Source organism: Phalacrocorax carbo, chromosome 8 (genome assembly GCF_963921805.1).
Source record: "Phalacrocorax carbo chromosome 8, bPhaCar2.1, whole genome shotgun sequence".
In the NCBI taxonomy this organism is placed as follows: Eukaryota; Metazoa; Chordata; class Aves; order Suliformes; family Phalacrocoracidae; genus Phalacrocorax; species Phalacrocorax carbo.
In genome coordinates, this window is record NC_087520.1 from 39106292 (window position 1) to 39126292 (window position 20001).

At 40.0% G+C, this 20001-nt stretch overlaps 1 protein-coding gene across 2 annotated transcripts in view; it reads left to right on the forward strand.

Annotated features, from left to right (window-relative positions):
* VAT1L (vesicle amine transport 1 like) overlaps positions 1 to 20001 on the forward strand; it is a 64063-nt gene that overhangs the window by 20625 nt on the left and 23437 nt on the right. For both annotated transcript variants that reach the window (XM_064459618.1, XM_064459619.1), the window contains exons 4-7: positions 1412 to 1554; positions 5059 to 5162; positions 6375 to 6430; positions 8174 to 8368. In XM_064459618.1, coding sequence (XP_064315688.1) covers positions 1412 to 1554; positions 5059 to 5162; positions 6375 to 6430; positions 8174 to 8368 — 498 coding nt within the window. The remainder of the gene's footprint in view (positions 1 to 1411; positions 1555 to 5058; positions 5163 to 6374; positions 6431 to 8173; positions 8369 to 20001) is intronic.

Consider the following 20001-nt stretch of genomic DNA (forward strand, 5'->3'; position numbering starts at 1 on the left):
ATTGGAATGAACAGAAATGTGTTTATCCATGGATGACACTATTGGTCATGCGTACAGTTTACAAATTACAGTCTTTTGGCTGTAAATGTAAGCAAGAATCTGCTGAATTCCACCAGAAGTTATTTTTAGAATGACTGTGCCATTTCTTGCTTCTGGGCATATCCGGGTAACCATGCGAGCTCCAGTGGAATGATGCAGTTACAGCAAGAGGCAGGATGTGGCTACCAAAAGTCTGTCTTCCATTTGTCAGTGTGTTAAGAGTAAAACAAAACCCAGGGTTATAAAAAGATGGCCTGTTAGGATCTTCTTGAAATCTACATGACCTAGCATTTGTGCAGCGCTTCCCTTCCTCTCTCAGCCTCGTGAAATTAGAGGTTAAAACTTACAGAAGTTAAAGCCTTCTAGTGCCTGAAGCTGGAAAGTCGAAGTACAACTCCCCTAATGCCCCAGGTCCTACCTGAACACTGGCATAGCATCTGACGGACTCCACTGGGTTCCTGCCCAGGCGCAGGACGGGCACGCTGGGAGAATGGTTTCCCTATACACGCTCTAGGCCATTTTATACCCTTTGCTATTGATCAGCTTTGAGGTTGGGGCGCTGGCCTGAGCAGACCTGGTAGTGTGACTCAAGGCTATTCCTGCGTTTTGAATAATCAGCGATAATTATTGTTATTAATAAGAGGCAAACTGGATTTGTTTTACTCTGCAGTATTTGTTATACCAACTTGCTGTCTCCTACTGAAACCGTCATAAAATAGGATTGCTTAGGAATGGTAGACTGCATGCTGTCCTGGGACTGGCTGCGCTAGACCTTGTGTATTAGGACTGCAAAGAGCTGTGTCTGAGCACCAGAGGAGCCAAGTACTTACTGCGTTATCTGCCAGAAGTTCTGTTCTGGCATCAGGTGCTGCGAGGCCTTCCCTGTGAGCAGAGGGGGTTTGACTCGTGTGTGGAAGCAGTCAATGCTTTTCTGAGATACAAAGTGCAAAGAGGACCGCTGACGTTACTCAAGGGGCTCCAGGGGAAATGCACGCAGGATCCAAGTAGCAAATGAGAAATATTTCTCTAGCAGTCTTTGAGTAATCATTTTTGGTGGTCCGTGTAAATTAATGCCGTTTCCTTTAAATTACACTGCCTTTGTTAAAAGACCAAGAAGAACTCGTTTCAAATACAAATTTTAATACATTAAATTACTTTTATCCCTGCGGTTTCTTTGTCTTCAGAATATCCTTTTGATTTTAAGTCAGTTTTTTTTCCTGTGGCTAACTGCATTGCACTGGCAAGAAATTAGTTTGGGAAGTCCTTGCACATGATTGGTCTTGGATTTTTCTGTGTCATGAGTGAATTGGCAGCTGCAAAGTCTGTCAACCAATTTCCATGTCAGTGAACTAACATAATAATGTGTTCGCAGGGTCAAGCTGTTGCTCAGCTCTGTTCAACTATTCCCAATGTTACTGTTTTTGGAACAGCCTCATCTTTCAAACATGAAGCAATCAAAGACTCAGTAACTCACCTGTTTGACAGAAATGCAGACTATGTTCAAGAAGTAAAAAGGTAATCTTTTGTTTTCCTGAGGTAAGGGTTGGATAGTATTTGGCAAAATACTATAAAAGACACCGGGCTGATCATATTTATGGGAAGAAATTACATTTGTGAGTTTGGGAACTGCGGTTTATTCCAGATATTCCATCTGTCCACTGCAAGGGACGAGACAGCAAGCGTCGCCCTATTTCTTTATAAGCAACATAAGCTTTGTTAGTCCATGTTCATGCTTGGACATCTGTTGTGAATAAAGTAAATTAAGTGAAAAAGAATAAAGACCTTAACAGAAAGATGTACATTGATAGCATTTGCATATGTTGTAGCTCACTGTAATGCACCGAGTAAGATATTTTCAGTGGATCTCTAAGTTATCCAGGTTTTGGAGTTCTCCGGTGTGTTTCTGTCTGCCTGGGTTTTTATCCTCTGCCAGGGATTGCTATCAGAGCACATGATGTCTGTTTTAATTTCAGATCCTTAGATTTTGTTTGTTTGCGTTCAGATTAGAATCATCCTGTTGCCTTCTGAAGTTATCATGTGTGTTTCTATTTACATGCCTTCAAATAGTTTGTTTTCCAGTTTGTCCGTGTTTAGATATTGATGTTGATACAGGTGGCAAAACTTTAGAATTGATAAGAAAATCTCAGTAAATGTCTTTTTTATTTTACTTGTCAGACAGATAAGAATAATGTTTTCCCTTCATCTTGCATCTGTCAAAATACGAGATTATGTAGCTGGGTGTAACAAGAAATTTCTCAAAGTGCACCCCAAGGTAATACAGTCAGCAGGCTTCCTGACAAACTTATGCGTTCCTCAGAGTGACGTGCAAGGTTGCAGAAGATCTCTTAGTACGAGGGTTACTAGCCCTCAGAGAGGCCCTTCAGTCCGTAGCAGACTTGTCTGAGCTGTTAGCAATCCAGACTGGCATTGGAGAAGAAAGCAGGGTGTCTTGCTCCTGTTTCTGGAGCACTCCCAAGGGCTTAAGAGAACATTTGAAGTGATCCATCACAGAGGATGTTTTATATCAAAGGAGAATTTTTCCATATGGGAAGTTTCACCAAAAAAAGATAGGCCTTGCCCAGCAGATGACACCCCTGCCATTTTCTTACAGCTCAGAAGAATTGCAGCACATTTCTTCAGCACTTTGATAGCCTTTCTCTTGGGAAGTGTACATACCTGTTTTGCTGCCCCTGGAAAATTGCTGTAGTGAGATGAAGACTGAATTCTAGCAATCCCCACTTTACAAACATTGGTTCAGCAAGAAAGAACACTTGAAAACATTAATCAGAGTTAAGCACCAACCTTAATCCTAACTCTTGGCAGGGGCAGCAGCAGATCTGATCTAAGTGGGTATGTGATGTGGTAGCAAATAGAACAGAAATCAGTCCTTAAAAAAAAGGAATAAAGGCCTGTTAACTTCTGATAACTTTATGATTGCAGATAATGTTGGCTGTTCCTGCCCTTCATCAGGACAGTTCTTTTTGGGACAGGTCACTGACACCACCCCTGACTCTCACAGACCATCACTAGTGAAATCAAAAGGAGACCTGGTTATGAAGGGGTGAAAGTCTAAGTCTGTTAAAATCCCTTTTGGTGATCCTGCATTTTCACACACGTTTTTCACCTTGCAATAGACCAATGAAGCAGAGAACCGGTGGGTACAAAAGATAAAATGTAGGTGCAACAAGCTAGTTTGTGCTTCTTTCCTGGTATAGAGGTGCGTAGTATTAGCTCAATTGATAGTCCTGATTAAAAGTCAGAACTGGCACTCGGTAGAATATGCCAATACTCTGATTTGTTGCTCAGATCCCTGTATTTTCACTTTGTATTGAAAAAATAATTAAAAAGTACAGTGGTAAGCCTGAGAATGCTATAAAGACAAACTGTCTTTTGAAAGAGGCAGTGGGGGAAGGGTGTAGTTGTTTGTTTTGCTGGCCATTAGCTGTAAACTATGTTCTGCTTAAAACCTTTGGCTGGTCAGCAGGGGGGACGGGTAGTCTGCATTTGCCTGCGGCACACTGGGTCGGGGGGAGCCCTAAGGGAAGGGGAAAGCTCTTCATTTGAGAGTTTGAGAGCAGGAAAGAGTGGGCCCATGGTTGAGAGAGGATTGTGGTAGGAACCTGCTTTGTTGCAGGTGACTGGGGTATTCCAGGGAGGAGCTTTCATCAGGCAGCAAAGCCCAAAATCAAAGCCCCCAAAACCCCCAACAAATGAACAAACACCACCACCCCAACACTCCCCCCAGTGGTAACAGGAACATGGAAACGTTCCTGCGGCATGAGGAATCGGTTCAACTGTGGAAGCCGCTGAAAGCTGTTGAATTGCGAAGTCGTTATTCATGTACAATGAAAGCTCATCCAGTGGCCCGAATAGAAACAATTTATTACCCCCCATACAGCAGCAGTTTTGTTGCTGGTTGTAACCAGTGGATGCCTGATTATCACCTTTGTTTTGTGAGGAAACAGAAAGGTGCATTACAAACGGTAAAGCTTTACCTCTTTCCTGAGCGCTGATTGCGGCGGTACCACTGCAGAAGGCGTGATCGTCAGGAGCTAACTGATGTTCCTGGGGACTAGATGCTACTGACTGCCCCTTAAACCTCTGACAGTCTTCAGATTGCAGTTTTCTTTTAGTGTCTGCATCAGTTATTTGCATAATTGTTTAAGAGTATTAATCAAGCATTTACTACTGCTTGGGCTGTTTACGTGGTTAGGGGGTAGGATATTAGATCAAACTAGCAGCAGGATTTTGCAGGCTGATGTTTTGCCAGAAGAAAATAACTAAATCAGGATATTTGGGCGTATTTTTTTCTTCAGCATCATATTGACATTGCATTCACAAAGCTGTTTGTTGGAAAATTATAAATATGCAAACTATTTATTGAAACAGTATAAATACTTTCTGCTTTGTATAATACGTCCTGACTGTGTCCTTAAAGCTGGATTTCTAGCTCTTGGTGACATCTCTTTATGCTTGATTTAACCTTTTGATGTCTAGTTGATACAAAGTCTGAAACAGGACTCTTTAAATAACTTTACAAGGACATCATTTTGTCTGAGGAGAACTAGGATAAGAAGATCTGTTTCCTTACAAATTCAGAAAAATAAGATACGGAGATGTGAATGACAAAAATGTCTCTCTTCTTTGCCATTTACTAACCAGAAAAAAGGTGTTCTGACATTTGCATTCACTCAAAAAGAACTATATATCTGTCACCTGGTTTTGATAATGTAATTTTACTGAAAGCCCTCAAAAAGGTGGAACAACATGGTTTCCCACTCTTCCAAGCCTGAAAGGTGGTGGCTTGGCTGGCCCAATGAACTCACATTCCAGCACTGAATGAGTTTCAATTGTCTCTTGAAGAGGAGAAAGTTTTCATGTAGTCAAAGCCTCAGATTTAGAGTAATTTCTAAAGTACCTCAAAAATGTTAGTGTTATACTAGCAATCAGCCTGTATCATGCTGGCTGGCCAGTCCCGTGGATCTTCTTGCAAAGTGAGATTTCCTTCTTGTTTTTCAGAATCTCGACAGATGGAGTAGATATTGTTTTGGACTGTCTTTGTGGAGAAAATACTGGGAAAGGCCTCAGTCTTCTCAAACCACTCGGGACATATATTTTATATGGTGAGTGGAAGAATCCAGGTACATGTTTCAAAACTAAAGTTTTGCAAAGCTTAAAATCTCTTAAAATCACCCATGCCACTCCTTCCAGAACTGGAGTCCACCATGTTATACTTTCTCAATTTGACCATTTCCAATCAAGGATTTTAGTGGAGCTGAGCATGACCTAAATTATTGAGAAACAATCGGTAATACAAAGAAAATCTTAAATTTAAAAAAATATCCCAAAGTGAAACTGAACGTATGTTTCAGATTTGTTACACATTATTGGGTGGTAGAAGAGAAGTGTAGGAGAAAGCTTGGATCTTGTTCTACATGCCATAGGAATCACAGTGCGGCCAAGGAGACTGTAATATAGTTCTTGTGGGAGGGAAGCTTGGAGGAAGATTTCAGGAAGAATGCTATTGGTTTTATTTGACATGACTTTGAGGAATTCAAGCCCAGGCTTCTGTTCACAAATTTCCATTCGTGTACACGGGCTGCTCCATATACTGAGTAAACACGTCTTTCCTGCAGTTCTGCCAGGTTGCCATGTTGTGTGTTGGTAAAGCAGGCCAAGCTTCTGTAGGAGGGCAGCTGAAGGGACTGCTAAACTTTTGAAATGAAGAATATTTCTGTATCGCAGTGGAAGGTGCGGTGGCATCATGGATAAGCGTACCTGCTTCCTCGGGCTTTTGGCTAGCCAGCAGGGTGGCAATAACGAACGCATTGTCACTCGGATATCTGCCTGGACTGTACAAGCCAACCTGGTTGCCTGTTTGTAATGAAGTCCCTGCCAGTGAATCGTCATTACATTTATTAACAGGCTGTACTGTACAGCGCATGTATGCTCACACACGTAGCGGTCAGATAAGTGTGTCTTTACAGGTACAGAGAAAGGGTACCTGTGTGGTGATCGCTGCTAAATAGTGTTTCAGAGACAAATGGCATTTTACGGCAGAGGAGGAGAGAGCTGTAGAAGAGTTTTGATGTCAGGACGCCTAGTAGCACTGAACCTGTTCCTGCCTGTGGAAGATTTGATAGGTAGTTTTTGTCATCTCAGAATACCTATAAACTTGTAGGGCTCTGTCACCTTGGCCTCTTTGTTATTTGTTTCCCTTTTAAACCGGGAGATTTTTTTTTCTTAAATATGATCATGGAAATTATTTTACATAAAATAAATGGTCTGCTTGTCAGCCTGAATAAGTTGTGTGTGAATGTACTCATCTTTTACAGGTTCATCTAACATGGTTACTGGGGAGACAAAAAGCTTCTTCAGTTTTGCAAAATCAGTAAGTGTCCCACTGCCGCGATTCTGCTCTTTCCTCTGACTTCAGTGTTTTCTATAGCGTTTCCATCTTTATCGTTCTCATTTATCTCTACTAAGTTGTTACTTCTGATGTTGCTGGAGAGAGGATTTTTCTGACTGCAATGTGGTCTGACATGTTTTCTTCTGGTAGGAGAGCTAGACGGGAATTGGATCTGTGTGCAGTGCGTATTTAACTTGTTAGCTATCAGACATACCTCTCTTACACAGCTAAGTTTAGACTGCGTTATTTGTTTACTTATGGTAGAATATAATATCCGTGGGTGTGGGTGTCTGTGCCCTGTAGGTTCCTCATATCTGAAAACGCTGTCAGGACAGTGGAGTGAATAAAAGGAGATATTAAAGGATATATATCTCTTAAGATGGGGCTTGTGTCCAGTCAATTCTACCTAACCAGAAGTTAATTCCATACAGAAACGCATTTTTCAGTTCTCCCTGTTCGTTTCAAGTGACAGAGAGATGATGATGATGCATTTATTCCCTCGTTGATGAGGTCAACAAATACAAAACAGAAATGTTCAATTTTTTTTCCTTCAGCTCACTACAACAACAAAATTCTGCTCAGAAATCCTACAGATCAAAAAAGGGACAAATATATCAAATAAAATGCTAGTGAGAAATAAGTTAACCGGGAGTGAAAGTGATTCCTTCAGACAAGAAAAACAGAGGGAGAAGATCTGTCATGCGATCTTTCTGCCAAGAGCTCATTTACAGCTTCCAGCAACAACCCCTTCCCAGGAGAAATTAGCTTCAAAAGTCTCAATGTAGTTGAAAACAAGATAAATCAAAAACTGTAGCAAGAAGCTGTTCTTTGCCTCCTCCATTTTCTTAATGGTTGTAATGACACAATCTTTGCTATTGTCATGTGTTTCTGAACTAAAACAAGATAATCTTTACTGTGCAGCCTTTTTACTGTTAACATAAACATATCCAGATGCATATGATTTGTAGGGGAGGTTGGCCCAACAAAACCAATTTCAACTGAAATGTTTTTCAGGTAGTACTGGTATTTATTGACTGAACAAATATTAATAAGTTGAATTAGTAAAAAAATAGGATATCAAATTTTGTATAAAAGTATAACTAGTTCCTTTATGTAATTATATTGCAAAATTAACTCATCAAAATTATATGAAGTTTTTAATTAAAAATTGACCCATTCAAATAAAACTTGTGAGGAAGTGGGATCTCAGTCTCAAGGATGCTCTTGGGCTAAATGAGATAAAATAATTTCATTAGATATTATGAGGCTTGCTCAAATATCACAAGCACAGTAATGGGCAAAAAGTAAAGGGAAGCTGAGAAGCAGTGTGTGGTTTCCTTGTTTTTGAGAGAAGAGTAACAGTCAAGAGTTGCTTGCGGACGTTTGTGAAGCTTGCATGGCTCTCTTGAGATAACAAAGGATAGTAGAAAGTGGGGTCCAAATTCCTTACTTCTCAACCCACGTCCTAAAACCAGATCTGTTCACCATTCTTCTAACACCCTAATCTCATGCAACACAAGCCTGTGTTTTATTTCCGCATGTCAGTCAGCTGGCATAGTCTTTTGCCTCTTCCTTAAATAAAATCCTGTTGCTTCTCTCGGCTGTTGCTTCAGATCCGACAGATGAGTCGTATATCACATCTGCCCAGGCGCTTTTCTTGTGAACTTCCCGGTATATTTCCTGAAAAATGTTTTTCTAACCCTGTTGCTGTTCATTGCTTTCCAGTGGTGGCAGGTTGAGAAAGTAAATCCTATCAAGCTGTATGAGGAGAACAAAGTCATTGCTGGATTTTCCCTGTTGAATCTACTTTTCAAACAGAATCGAGGTGGCCTGATCAAGGGTGTGATGGACAAACTCCTAAATCTTTATAACAATAAGAAGATCAAGCCTGTGGTTGATTCATTATGGGCCTTGGAAGAGGTAGGAGTAAAATTTCTGTCCCCATTTTGAAATTTCTGAAATATGTACACTTTTAGATGTAGATTTAGATTTTAGATTTAAATATGTTTTCTAGTTATTAATGTATTCTGCTTTTTAGTTTGTGCACAAGTTGTCTCCAAAGCCCCTGCTATTCAGAAACTCTGTGATTCAGTGTTATCCACACATTTCTCAAAAATATTTCTGGAGTTTCAAGTGCTCTGTGCAAAGTTCTTGAAAATACTAAAAATAAATATGGTTGTTTAATCTTAGAAAATAGTTTGTTTCCTAAACGCATGAAACGTGACTAAAAGTGCAGCGTGAAATGCAGACATCATAATTGAAAACAACTTAAGATCTGTTCTGAGGAAAAGACGTAATACATAAGCTTTAGTTTTAGTGTTCTATTTGTGCTAGCAAACCTGGGAAGCTTGGGGTTTTCAGGAATTTACTGAAAATGTGTCACAGGCTGTCAAATCAGAAATCACTTTTAATGTAAATTACATTTGTGGAGTGTGGGGTTTTTGGTTCTTTTTTTTCCTTAAAGACATGTAAAGAAACTAATCTGATTATAGCCTGAACAGCTGTAAGCCCCTTGACCAAAGCACTGTTTCTGAGACCTTTATACTTAAGACACTGATAAATGAACATAAGTATTTTTGGAGGTGTGAGCAGAGATTAACATATGAAGAAACAGCTGTAGTAGTGTTGCCAGAACAGTATTTGTGTTTTACGTGTTTGTGAAGTGCACTGAGCCTGACACGTCACTTAAGATGCATGATCTGCACGAGCTCTGCCGAATGTGGGTTGTGGTTGTATCATTGCACGGCTGCTATTCAGAGGGTGCTGCGACGCAACTCTGTCGGTCTGAACACACTAGCTGGTATTACCATGCATCCGTGACGAAATGGTGACCATCAGACTTAATGTGTTAGTAATACTGTTCTTTATTGAGATTTTGAATTCCCAGGGGGCAGGGTTTGAGCCCCGCGTGTTGTTCATCGTTCAGGCGGCGTTACAGTGCCACCAGTGTCACGGACGCGGGGAGAGGTCCCGAGTTGCGCGGGGGGACCCCGCAGCCTGTGACAGTGCTTGGGCAGGATGCGCTGCCTGTTCACTGGGGCTCGTGCGTGCCTGGGCCACGTGTAACGACAAGGCACGTCCTGCCTTAGGTTGTGCTGGCGTGGGAACTACATGTCTCGTCATGCTGTCACTGCATGTGCCCCAGCGTACCCCCTCGTGCCACTTCATGTGGTGCAGCAGGTGCAAACCGTCCAGCACGCTATGGGCTCCCTTTGGTCCTCTCCAGCAAAACGGCGAGGAATGACAGCTTCCCCAGGAACCTCTTCTGTTCCCTAAAACATCTACCTGAGGCCGCGCTGTCACCGATGGCAACTCAGTAACGCCTCGGGGTGTTACCGGCCAGTGGTTTGGGAGCGGCCAGTTCTCACCATGGAGCTGCGTAGGGGAAATCAGGTGTTGTTATAAAGAGCAGCTGGCTCAGACAAGAGAGAATCCTCTGCTGTTGTCTGAAAGGGAGAGCCATTTGAAGAGCGATATAAAATAGAAATGGGGTCAGATTTAGGTTTTTTATGTCGGTTGTTTAATTATTAAATAAGGTTACAAAAGTATTTTAACATTCAAGTGGTGTAAGTCTCTAGCTAGGCATTCTGCAATTTCTTTGTTCATGCAAATATATACTTTTAATGTATTGGTGAGTAAGCAAAGAGTAATTAAAATCGTAACAATAGCTTAAAAAAATCTTGATCAAGGACATAACATGAAAAATTATATATGGATGGCTGATCTTAATAGTCAACATAATGGGAATTTGTTGGGAGACTTCTGTTTGATAACATTTCATCTAACATTTGGTAGTAACATGCACCATCCCTACCGGTAGGTTGTGAAATGTGTAAATACATCTGTTTAAAAAGCACAGTCTAGAAGACTACAGCTCATTTATCACGCCTGCTCACTTTCCAAGAGCTATCTGGTAACTCACAAAGGAAATGTCTGTCTAGTGTCTTCAGGAATATAACAGTGCTAGAGGTGTCCTTAATCGATTGTAAAGTATTACTGAAATACCTCTGCTTATGGGCATTCTCATTTTGGGGATATATTTGTGTGGGTATAAAAGTAACTTAGGGCTGACTCTCAATATGATACACAGAAAAATGTGTCGTAGCTAAGGACTAAATGGCACCAGACTGAAGAAAGCCTGGTATGTATTTTTGTTCTCTTTTCAGAGGTTTCTTTTTTCTAACTCCATAGGTCTGTCATCTCCCCCCTTCAGAGTTTGACATTTGATTGCTTTCCATTTCCTGTTGAGTCAGCCTGATTTTTCTCCAGATGTCCACTTCCATTTGACCATCCTCAGTAGTGTTCATTAGAGAGCGAACCAATATGACCAATTTTTACCCTGATGCTTCCTGAGGAAATTCCATGACCCATAAGAGCATTGAGAATAAATATGTTTAACTACAGAGTGGCAGAAAGGTGGACTCCCTGTATGGCATTTGAAAATGCATGATGAATAGTTCTCTATGGCAGAATATCACCCTCTCCAGAGGCTCACGGCAGAATCAATTTGTCCTCTGACTAGTAATTCTGCCACAGAGGTGAGCTTGAATCCAGTAAGTGACATTAAAAATGAAAATATTTTAAGTAAAAAAATCTCAGGGGAACCTTAACCATGGGACACCTTTCCAAATGTTTAATGTTAAATACCTGAATGTGTCTTCACATACATAAAAGTTTTGCTCTGTATATGAAAGCTATATCCCCAGTATATCCATTCAGCCTGCTTTATTCGCTCTGCATCTGCATTTGTTTTCATGTATTCCTGCTTTGTGCAAATATCAATTCACAAATTAATGCAGATTCCCTAAAGCCAACATGGGAGCCACTTGGTTTTCATCCAAAACTGTGTTACAGTATAAATACTTACCTTTTGAATTCCGTATCAGCTGCAATAGCCATCTGTGTACTGGAGCTGAAAAGCATCTTTGCTGTCTTTAGAAGACAGAGAGTTGTATCTACAGTGGTGTTCCCTTTGCTGCTTACGGCTGGTTGCTACAGGACCGCTTCCTTGCATGATAACTGCAAAACTGAGGGCTTTATGTTCTAGCGCTTGTGAGAACAGCCCCAGAGAAAGGTCTTGTGTCTGTTCTAATAGGTCTCTGAGAACTGTGTTTGGGGAAAGAAAAAAAAAAAGTCATTGTTCTAAAAGCCCGGTATCATTCCTTGAACAGCATTTATTTCTTAATACTTTCTGCAGGAGTACACAGGATGTGTACTTTTGAACTTGAAAGAATATACGGATTAGAGAATATTTTAACTGCAGTGAGATTTTGCATTTCAAAGTGTTCCAAGTGGCAGTAATACAGGGTTTAGAGAAAGTTACTAGACTCCTATTTGTCTGTCACATAGTGTATGTAAGTGATGTCTAGTCGATTGTCGAAAGTGTTCAAGACAGTGTTCAGAAGTTATTAGACAGACGTAGCTTGATGCCCGTTGGACAATGAAGGTTTGTCTGAGTGTCAATGAGATCGTTCTGATTAGGATACAATCCCTCCTGGTGTTCCGATTTCTGTTGCAGGGCCTCATCCAAAGGCTGTGGAAGTCAGTGGAAGGACTCCTAGTTTCACTGGCCTTTGTTTCAGGATAAGGATTGCCCTGCCTCTTCAGTACAGTCTGCTTAGATGAATTTACCAGTTGACTGAAGAGAGAATGGGATAGAATTTATTATGGATGGAAACTTAGAAGTGACTTCATTTTTTTCAGTGGATCAGATTATTGCTGACACAAGGGAGATCAGGATCTAGACTATTGACTACTGCTATGGAGCAAAACCGTTTGTATTGCTGTGTTATCTGTTGGTGTTGGCTTGGGAAGTGTAATTTTGTCTCAAGTTTACATCCATAAATCCTAGTCAAGTCTGTTCTCAAGTAGGCCGTTACAGCCATTTTATGATGTTAATGTAAGAAAGCTTTAACTAAGAGAGAGAGTAACAAAATCCATGGATGCTTTAAAATGGAAGTCTGACTGGGGAATTATTCATCATGAGATGAGTGAAGTCATACAGTAAATTAGCTGCTGTTGAGATGTCTTGCTATTTTGCAGCTATTTGTTTATGCATTCAAGTGTTTAAAAGACAAGATAATTTGTAGATGGTGCATACTTAAAATACTGTTCTGTAGTAAAAAGCTGATTGTCTGGTAAGATTGCATTTCATTACACATAGTAGAGTTTCAAACCGAATTAGTATTCAGTGAATATTTGTTGAGCTCTGTGGTTGTTTTTTTGTTAGTAACTACTTATCGAAGCTATAATTTGCAGTTAGTCACTCTTCTTTGTTCTGATTAATTTCTAGTGTGCATCTATGCAGTACCATTCTCCCGAGGGTCTGTGAATCTTCAGCTTTACACAGGAAACGATTCTAGACTGTTAAGTGGGATGAAAAGTGAAGGTTCTCAAAAAAATCTAGTGCGTTGAATAAAACTGTACACATTGTACTTTTCTGTTAAAATTATGTTTTCTTCAGCTTTTTATAATTGCAAAAGAAAATACATACTCAAGGTAGAATGGGCTACTGGCATAGGAGTTATATGTACCTTCTTTGGTGATTTACAGCAGTTAAAAGTGGCACTGATAGCATGTAAAACAAAGCTCACAAATTCTTGCACATGAACTGCAAGCCAGGAAAGTGACAATACAAAATATATTCGATGCCATGAAAATATCTATAGGCCCCTTTCCCTCATGCCAGACTACCTGTTTCAAAAAGGACTCTCGGTATGTCAGGTTTTCAGCCCTGGGCTTTTTAGTCCATACAGGTGACCAGGGAGGCTACGGAGAAACATCCTGACAGATGTGTGTTGTGTACCAAAGGATTCACTGCGCTCCTGGCTCTCAAATGATATAAAGGAGTGTGCTGTTACACAGTAATAATGGTATCAAAGACCTGTACTGCTTTAGGGCCAGTAACGATGATGAAGATACTGAAACCTGTGGAATGGAGCTGCTACTTACTCTTAAAAAGTAAGAGGGTAATCTGATAATATTACAAGATCAGGCCAGTACCTTACAGTAGGCACTGAACATCACCCTGTATCATTGTTTTGTAGTTGTAATGTAATAATGTCTGTAGCAACTCCTTACTTAGCAAATAGTAACACAACAATTGTAGCTCAGATTCAGGAATATTCAGCGGTATGCAGTTGTGACTGAAATCAGTGGAATTGCGGCACTTAAATACACATATGGATCAAGCCCTGTGGATCTTGATATCAGTATCAGAGGACTCTAATGACTGCCTTGTGCTCAGTGCGTAAAATTTTTTTGACTGGAAAGAGTTCTGCACCTTAATTTAGTTGGTAAGGATCACTGCACTATCAGTCACTGTTTTTTGAGGCTGAAAAATTGAGAGATGTTGCAGGTCTAGCTGTAAATACAGTTTTTATGTAAGTGAGATTTCCTTGTCTTGAAGCCAGAGCTTTTTCTCTATAGTAAATTGCTAAGGGCAGTGCAGATGGTCACATTATAATAACGTTATAGAATACCTGCTGATACTATAATTTCCTTTAAAAGAAACATTTTCTTGTGTGTTGCTGTTCTCGCATGCTTCCTGTTCTCTGCGTTAGCTCTCGATGTTATTAGCACACAAAGGAAAACAGTAGAAACCTTACATCTAAGATCACAGCCTCAGCAAGTTGCAGTCCAGTGGTGAGAGCTGGATGAAGGAACACTTTCCATACAGAATTTGTAGCATGTTTTGGGGAGGGCAAAGCCGTCACAACACGTCTGGTTTTAGCACAGCTCTGTGTGGCTTCAAAGGATTCAGGTACTGTAAACCTGGATTGTTGGGTTTGTTTTTTTCCACTGAACTCATCCTCTTGTATAAATTACTATCTCAGTGCCCGCTTTTAGATATCAAGGATATCAACGTTGTTGGGGGTGGAGAGATGGGAAATCTCAAACCCATGATAGCGGAACAATAACAGTGAACCCCCGAAAGGAGAGACTTTAATTACATCAAAAGCTATTCGTACCTTTCACTGATCTTAGCTTTAGGGCAAAAAGCCTTTCATGTATCACAATAGTAAGACATAGAGAAAATTGACCCATTAGTTACTTTTAACATAGTAAGAGGACAATCTAATAATATCAGATCAGGCTGGTACCTTGTTATGAATACTAAACGCCATCTTGTATTTATTTTTAGGGTTTGGGGTTTTTTTGTGATAATATAATAATAATGGCATGCGCAGGTTTTTCTCTTTTCTGCTTGATGAGAACAGATTATTCAGCTGAACCAACTACACTTTTTTTGAAGTCAAGCGACTTCCACAGCATTTAGAACCTGTATTTGTTCTTCAAGGTTTGCAAAATAATCTGGAGAAGCATGATAGAAGTGGAGGTTCATTTCTAACCAAAGTAATAACCCACCCTGAAATACACAAAATAATTTTTTTTAATAAACATAAAATATTTTACTTTGCAGTATTATATTGTAGAAAGAGGGAACTGTAACTTATTCTGTGGAAACTCCCATGAGCCCATCGTTGTTTCCTTTGCTACGATTGCTCCTTTAGCACTACAGTGCAGCGTCTGCCTGTTTGATGCTGCGGATGTTTCTCTGACAGTACTTCATTTGCAGTTGTTCATGAACTGCTTTCCTGATTTACAGGGATTAGCTCTGCATATATACTGTCCTGTGATACTGCCTTAGAGCTCTTTGTTCTTCCTACGTGTGAGATTCTGTTCCCTTTCACTGTATAAAATAAACAACTGTAGTTCAAAGTAAATGTAAGTGTTTTATCTGTACATCACCATTGCTGCTTTGTGTACAAACAAGTCTAACACAAGTTGGATATCTGCAGGAAGCTTGTATTAAAGCATACAAAAATGCAAGGAGCTATGTCTTACTGATGGAACAGGTTTCAGAATAGAGATGTGGGGAAAGCAGGCTGAGAAGCAAAACCTGAATAATTCAGGGTAGCTTGCTTCTATCTAGTTCATGATCAAATTATACACAGGTATAGGCCAAAATATCTTTCAAATTTTGGGAAGAGTAAGGGGAAAGCTATTCCACTTGAATTTTACCTCACTAACATTAAATATAATGAACGCAAGTTCTAAATGAATGAAAGTTGAGCTACAGGTAAGGTGATTTTTTAATAAATACTTCGCAAATAATTTTTCCCAAGATGCTTATCTGAAGTAAATATTAATTAAAACTCCAACTAATTTCAGCGCTATATGCTTAGCAGAATAAAACTGGAGATTAATTAGGTCTTGCAATTTTTTTTCCTGTCTAAAACATTGTGTATACCTCATGATGGGATCCTTGCTGCTCTCACATGAATTATTAAGTTCCTACTAAATGCCTATATAACTTCATTTACATTTCTTCCCCATTTAATTCTGTTTAACAGGACTTCATATTACTTCATAATTCATTCTGCCCTTCCTAACTGCATCAGCAAGTGATGGCATAACCCAGTGGTCTTTTTGGCTTCACATGCCGTTGATGGCAGTGTAATGTGGTTATGATTTTTATTAAAAGAGTGAGATAGAAAGAATTAAGATGACACTTAGATGAAGGCACTGTGGCTCTGTAATAAGGCCTCAGATACATGACATTAGCTATGATTACCACAAAATCAGGTTGGGTAAATGAGCTGTTTTAGGAAGCTTAGACTTCACTTGTTAAGTCTGTTAAGTATGTAAGCAGAAGTCAATTATTTTCAATTGCTATATATTATTCATAAACACTGCATGAAAATCAAGCTACATGATTGGAATTTAATTAAACAAGTAATTTATTTCAGCTCTGCGCTTTCTTTTCTTTTCTTTTCTTTACAGCTTCTGAAATTTAGCTTGTCTTAGCTTTAGTTTTGCCTAACCTGCCAGTTGAATACCTGTGTTTAAACAATTTTGCCATCTAGAGTCTTCAGAATGTTCCTCTGTGCATGCTGGGAGTATTCATGCTGTAATACTCATTTAATAGATAAATAACAAAAGAGGAGTTGGATATCTTCACTTGCCTGATGCCACGCAGCGTGTTAGTGGAAAGATCATGGATCAGCCTGAAAGTCTCTGATTTTCAGTTCTGGCCTCTGACAGCCAAGCCCCTGGGCTGTGTCTCAGCATCTCTTCGAGCCTTTGTGATTCGATGCGTTTATGGGGGGCTCTGATCTCAGAATGGTGTGTGTTCTACCAAATTTCAGTAAGCCGTTTTATTTCAAGGGAATGGTATCTTAATGTTTTGGAATGAAGGAGCAGACATGGAAAAGTGTTTTGGCAGTATTTCTGATGAACACTGATTCTGTGTTCAAATGTTGCTGTTACAAAGGTTAGAAGCTGACTAGTGTGAGACTAAGCCTCTCTCAATTAACATAAATACAGCCCACAGCTACAGCACTTCTCTAATCTACTTAGTAAGCACTCTGCTAAGAATTAATTAGTTATGGAGATACACAGGCAGAAAATACTTTTCTAGAAGGCGTGATACACTGGAAGTTGGAATTGTGGTGGTGAGTCATGATGCGTGTTTCTGGGTCAGGACAGATTGTCATTTCTCTTTGCCCTTGTGTGCCACAGAGATAATAGCTTTCTGTAACTGCACGCCAAAGGAAAGCGACATGTAGGCTTAGTTCCTGATGGATAATGTGAGGGGCAGGGGAAAATAGGCAGGAAAATAATATAAGAAGCATTGACAGATTCCACTCAAGAAAGTGTGCACTATTAAAGATAAACTAGTCACATGCCTCCAGTTAATTAAATTAGCAACAGGAGATTGTATAGGGGGAAAAACTGGTTTGTCTTATATTAGAAAAAATAAGAACAAAACCTGTTATGTGGAGCAAGCTGCTGATTAATTACTGTGAAGAAGCAGTATTTTACAGTAGTCTGCTTACTGAAATACATTAGCTGGCTTTTAAGTAATAAATTGGCACGCATTCCTGATGTATTGAACTGATCTGGTGATCCTGTACCATGCAGAAAATAACCCAAGACCTAGCTAGGGAAAGCTTTACCAAAGCAGAAGGGATATGCCTTAGGCATCAAGGGCACCTTTAAAAACACTAGTGTGTGTACATAACTCCAGGAAATAAACTAGAAGAAATACTCTATCTTGAATGTTTGACTCTAACTTGTTTGGTTTACACTTTATTTTTACTGTTGATATCATACGACTTAAGCTGTTCTCAAGAGTCAGGAAAACAGGGTTTCATTGAGTCATTTCCCTGTTCAAAAACAATTTCTAGACTCTTCGTGAAGTATTAAAGAACAAAAGCTACTTGTTCTTATACCCTTGATCCAAACATGCTTCGATCCATTCCTTCTTATTTCTACATGATAATGCAATGAAACATCTGCCTGTCTTCTCCCAGTCTTGCATGCAGATTGATTAAACGTATGTCGATACATTACATTCACCAGCAGAAATAATTTTAAATGGATTCTGACAGCAAGTTTGCTTATCTCCTGTTCCACAGAGTTGGCAGTACCACTAACTGGCAAGGAATTTGTAAGATTTGGAACAGTGAGTGTTTTCCGTCACTCAGAAGTAACTACTGGATGCCATAAATGAAAAATACTAGATAAATAGCAGGTACTAAAGGGAAGATATTGGAAACTAAGTTTTCAAAGACACACTGAGATGCCGTTCCATTCTTGCGCTAGGTACTATTAGTGTGTGTAGTTTAAGCCACAGAGCCTGTGAATGGAACCTGGGATTTTCCTCTGTGTCAAAGAATTCCACTCACGCTTCTTTGTTAATTAGTTGACTGGTTCAGAAAGAAAGCTCTCGGTTGTTCAAGTTGAACTGGCAGGGACTGCTAATGTGAGAAATTCAGCTTTTCTCCCAGGGTATCATGAAGGAGAAATCTGAGGTTTCTGTTAACAATTCCCAGTGACTGTTTTCGTTCTCTCAGAAACTTTTTTTGGTCTCAGTTCAAATTTCAAAAGGCCTATTTTCCCAGGTGCTAAGGATCTTTAAAAAATGGAGATAGAAATAATGAAGTCTGCTTGGTGATGTTGAGAGAGCTGAGAGATGTCATCCTTGTATGTCTGGCACAATACAGAATACAAATAATTCAGATTCCTCCTGCCTTTGAAACCTTCCTATTTTCAGACTGGGAAGAGATCCCTGGTGATTTTAGATGAAGTTTTGGTCTCTGGTTTGCAAAAAATCAGACTAGTTATTTTGTTTGTTTGTTTGTTTGTTTTCTGGCTATAATCTGGGTCTAGTACAGCATTAATCAATGAATGCCTAGAAAGCCATCTAAGGAGTCACTGAAAAGAAGCAAAAGGGAGTGGAAGATAAGAATAAGGAAAATATCTCTCTATATTTAAATGTGGTAGGTCCGTTTTTGTCTAAATGACGCTACGTTGGCATCATTGGTCCCCGTGGCCATCTTCCATGACTGACAGTGAGCAGAAGAGTTAATAGAGCAGAAGGGAATGAGATGCTTTCGGGGACTGCAAAATTTCTGTGGTGAGAAACGTCAGTAGGTACTACCCCTTCAGCATTTCTGCTGGATATTCTAGCTCATGTTTTTCTGCATTTGGGGATTTTGGGTGCTTGGCCTCTGAAGAGATAACATAGACATAAGCTTTTAGCTGTAGTAGAAGGATGCTTGGTTGTTAGACGTAGAACTCTGGTGAATGAAATCAATTGGGCCTGTTTGGTTTTAGAAACACCTTTCTAAAGTGAACGTTCTAGCTATTCTTCTGGGATCTGCTTATCAGTGTGTCTGTGTAACAGTAGCCAAAGGAAAAGCCAATTATTAGCAGTTCCATCAACTAATATAGCTGGTCAGTAGCTAATCAAATCGATCAAGAGCTGATGTTGCGGTTCCACTAGCAAAACCAAGCTTGTCTCTCAGCAGCTAATTGTGCTGATGACTAGTTTTGGCAGACTGCTAGAATTTTTTGAAATCTCATGAGCAGTAGCACAAAATTAATCTCCTGGGTTGTTGTTTTTAATTTTTTAAAATTTTCGTAGTAATAGTCTAATTAGGTTACTAGATTCTCTTTTTTGCAAAGAAGGCACAGTTTTTGTGTTCTATTTCATACAACTTTGCCGATATCCCTAAAAAAGCACTTACTACTGTCTTATCTACAAGACTTGTAGATAAGGTAATTTTGTAGTTTTCTCTAGATAATCTACATATTAAGCAGATGATCCATTGCTGGTATTGACTGTAATTAGGAAGGACAGTTGAATGTTCAACTTTGAGTCAGTATATTACAGGGAACTGCTTGAGCAAGTCCAGCAGAGAGCTACCAAGATGATGAGGGGACTGGAGCATCTCCCTTATGAGGAAAGGCTGAGAGACCTGGGTTTGTTCAGCCTGGAGAAGAGAAGGCTGAGGGTGGATCTCATCAATACCTATAAATATCTAAAGGGTGGGTGTCAGGATGGTGGGACTGGGCTCTTTTCAATAGGTCCCAATGACAGGACAAGGGGCAACGGGCACAAATTGGAACCCAGGAAGTTCCACCTCAATATGAGAATAAACCCCTTCCCTGTGCGGGTGCCAGGGCAGCGGCACAGGCTGCCCAGGGAGGCTGTGGGGTCCCTTCCCTGGGGACATTCACACCCCGCCTGGACGCGTTCCTGT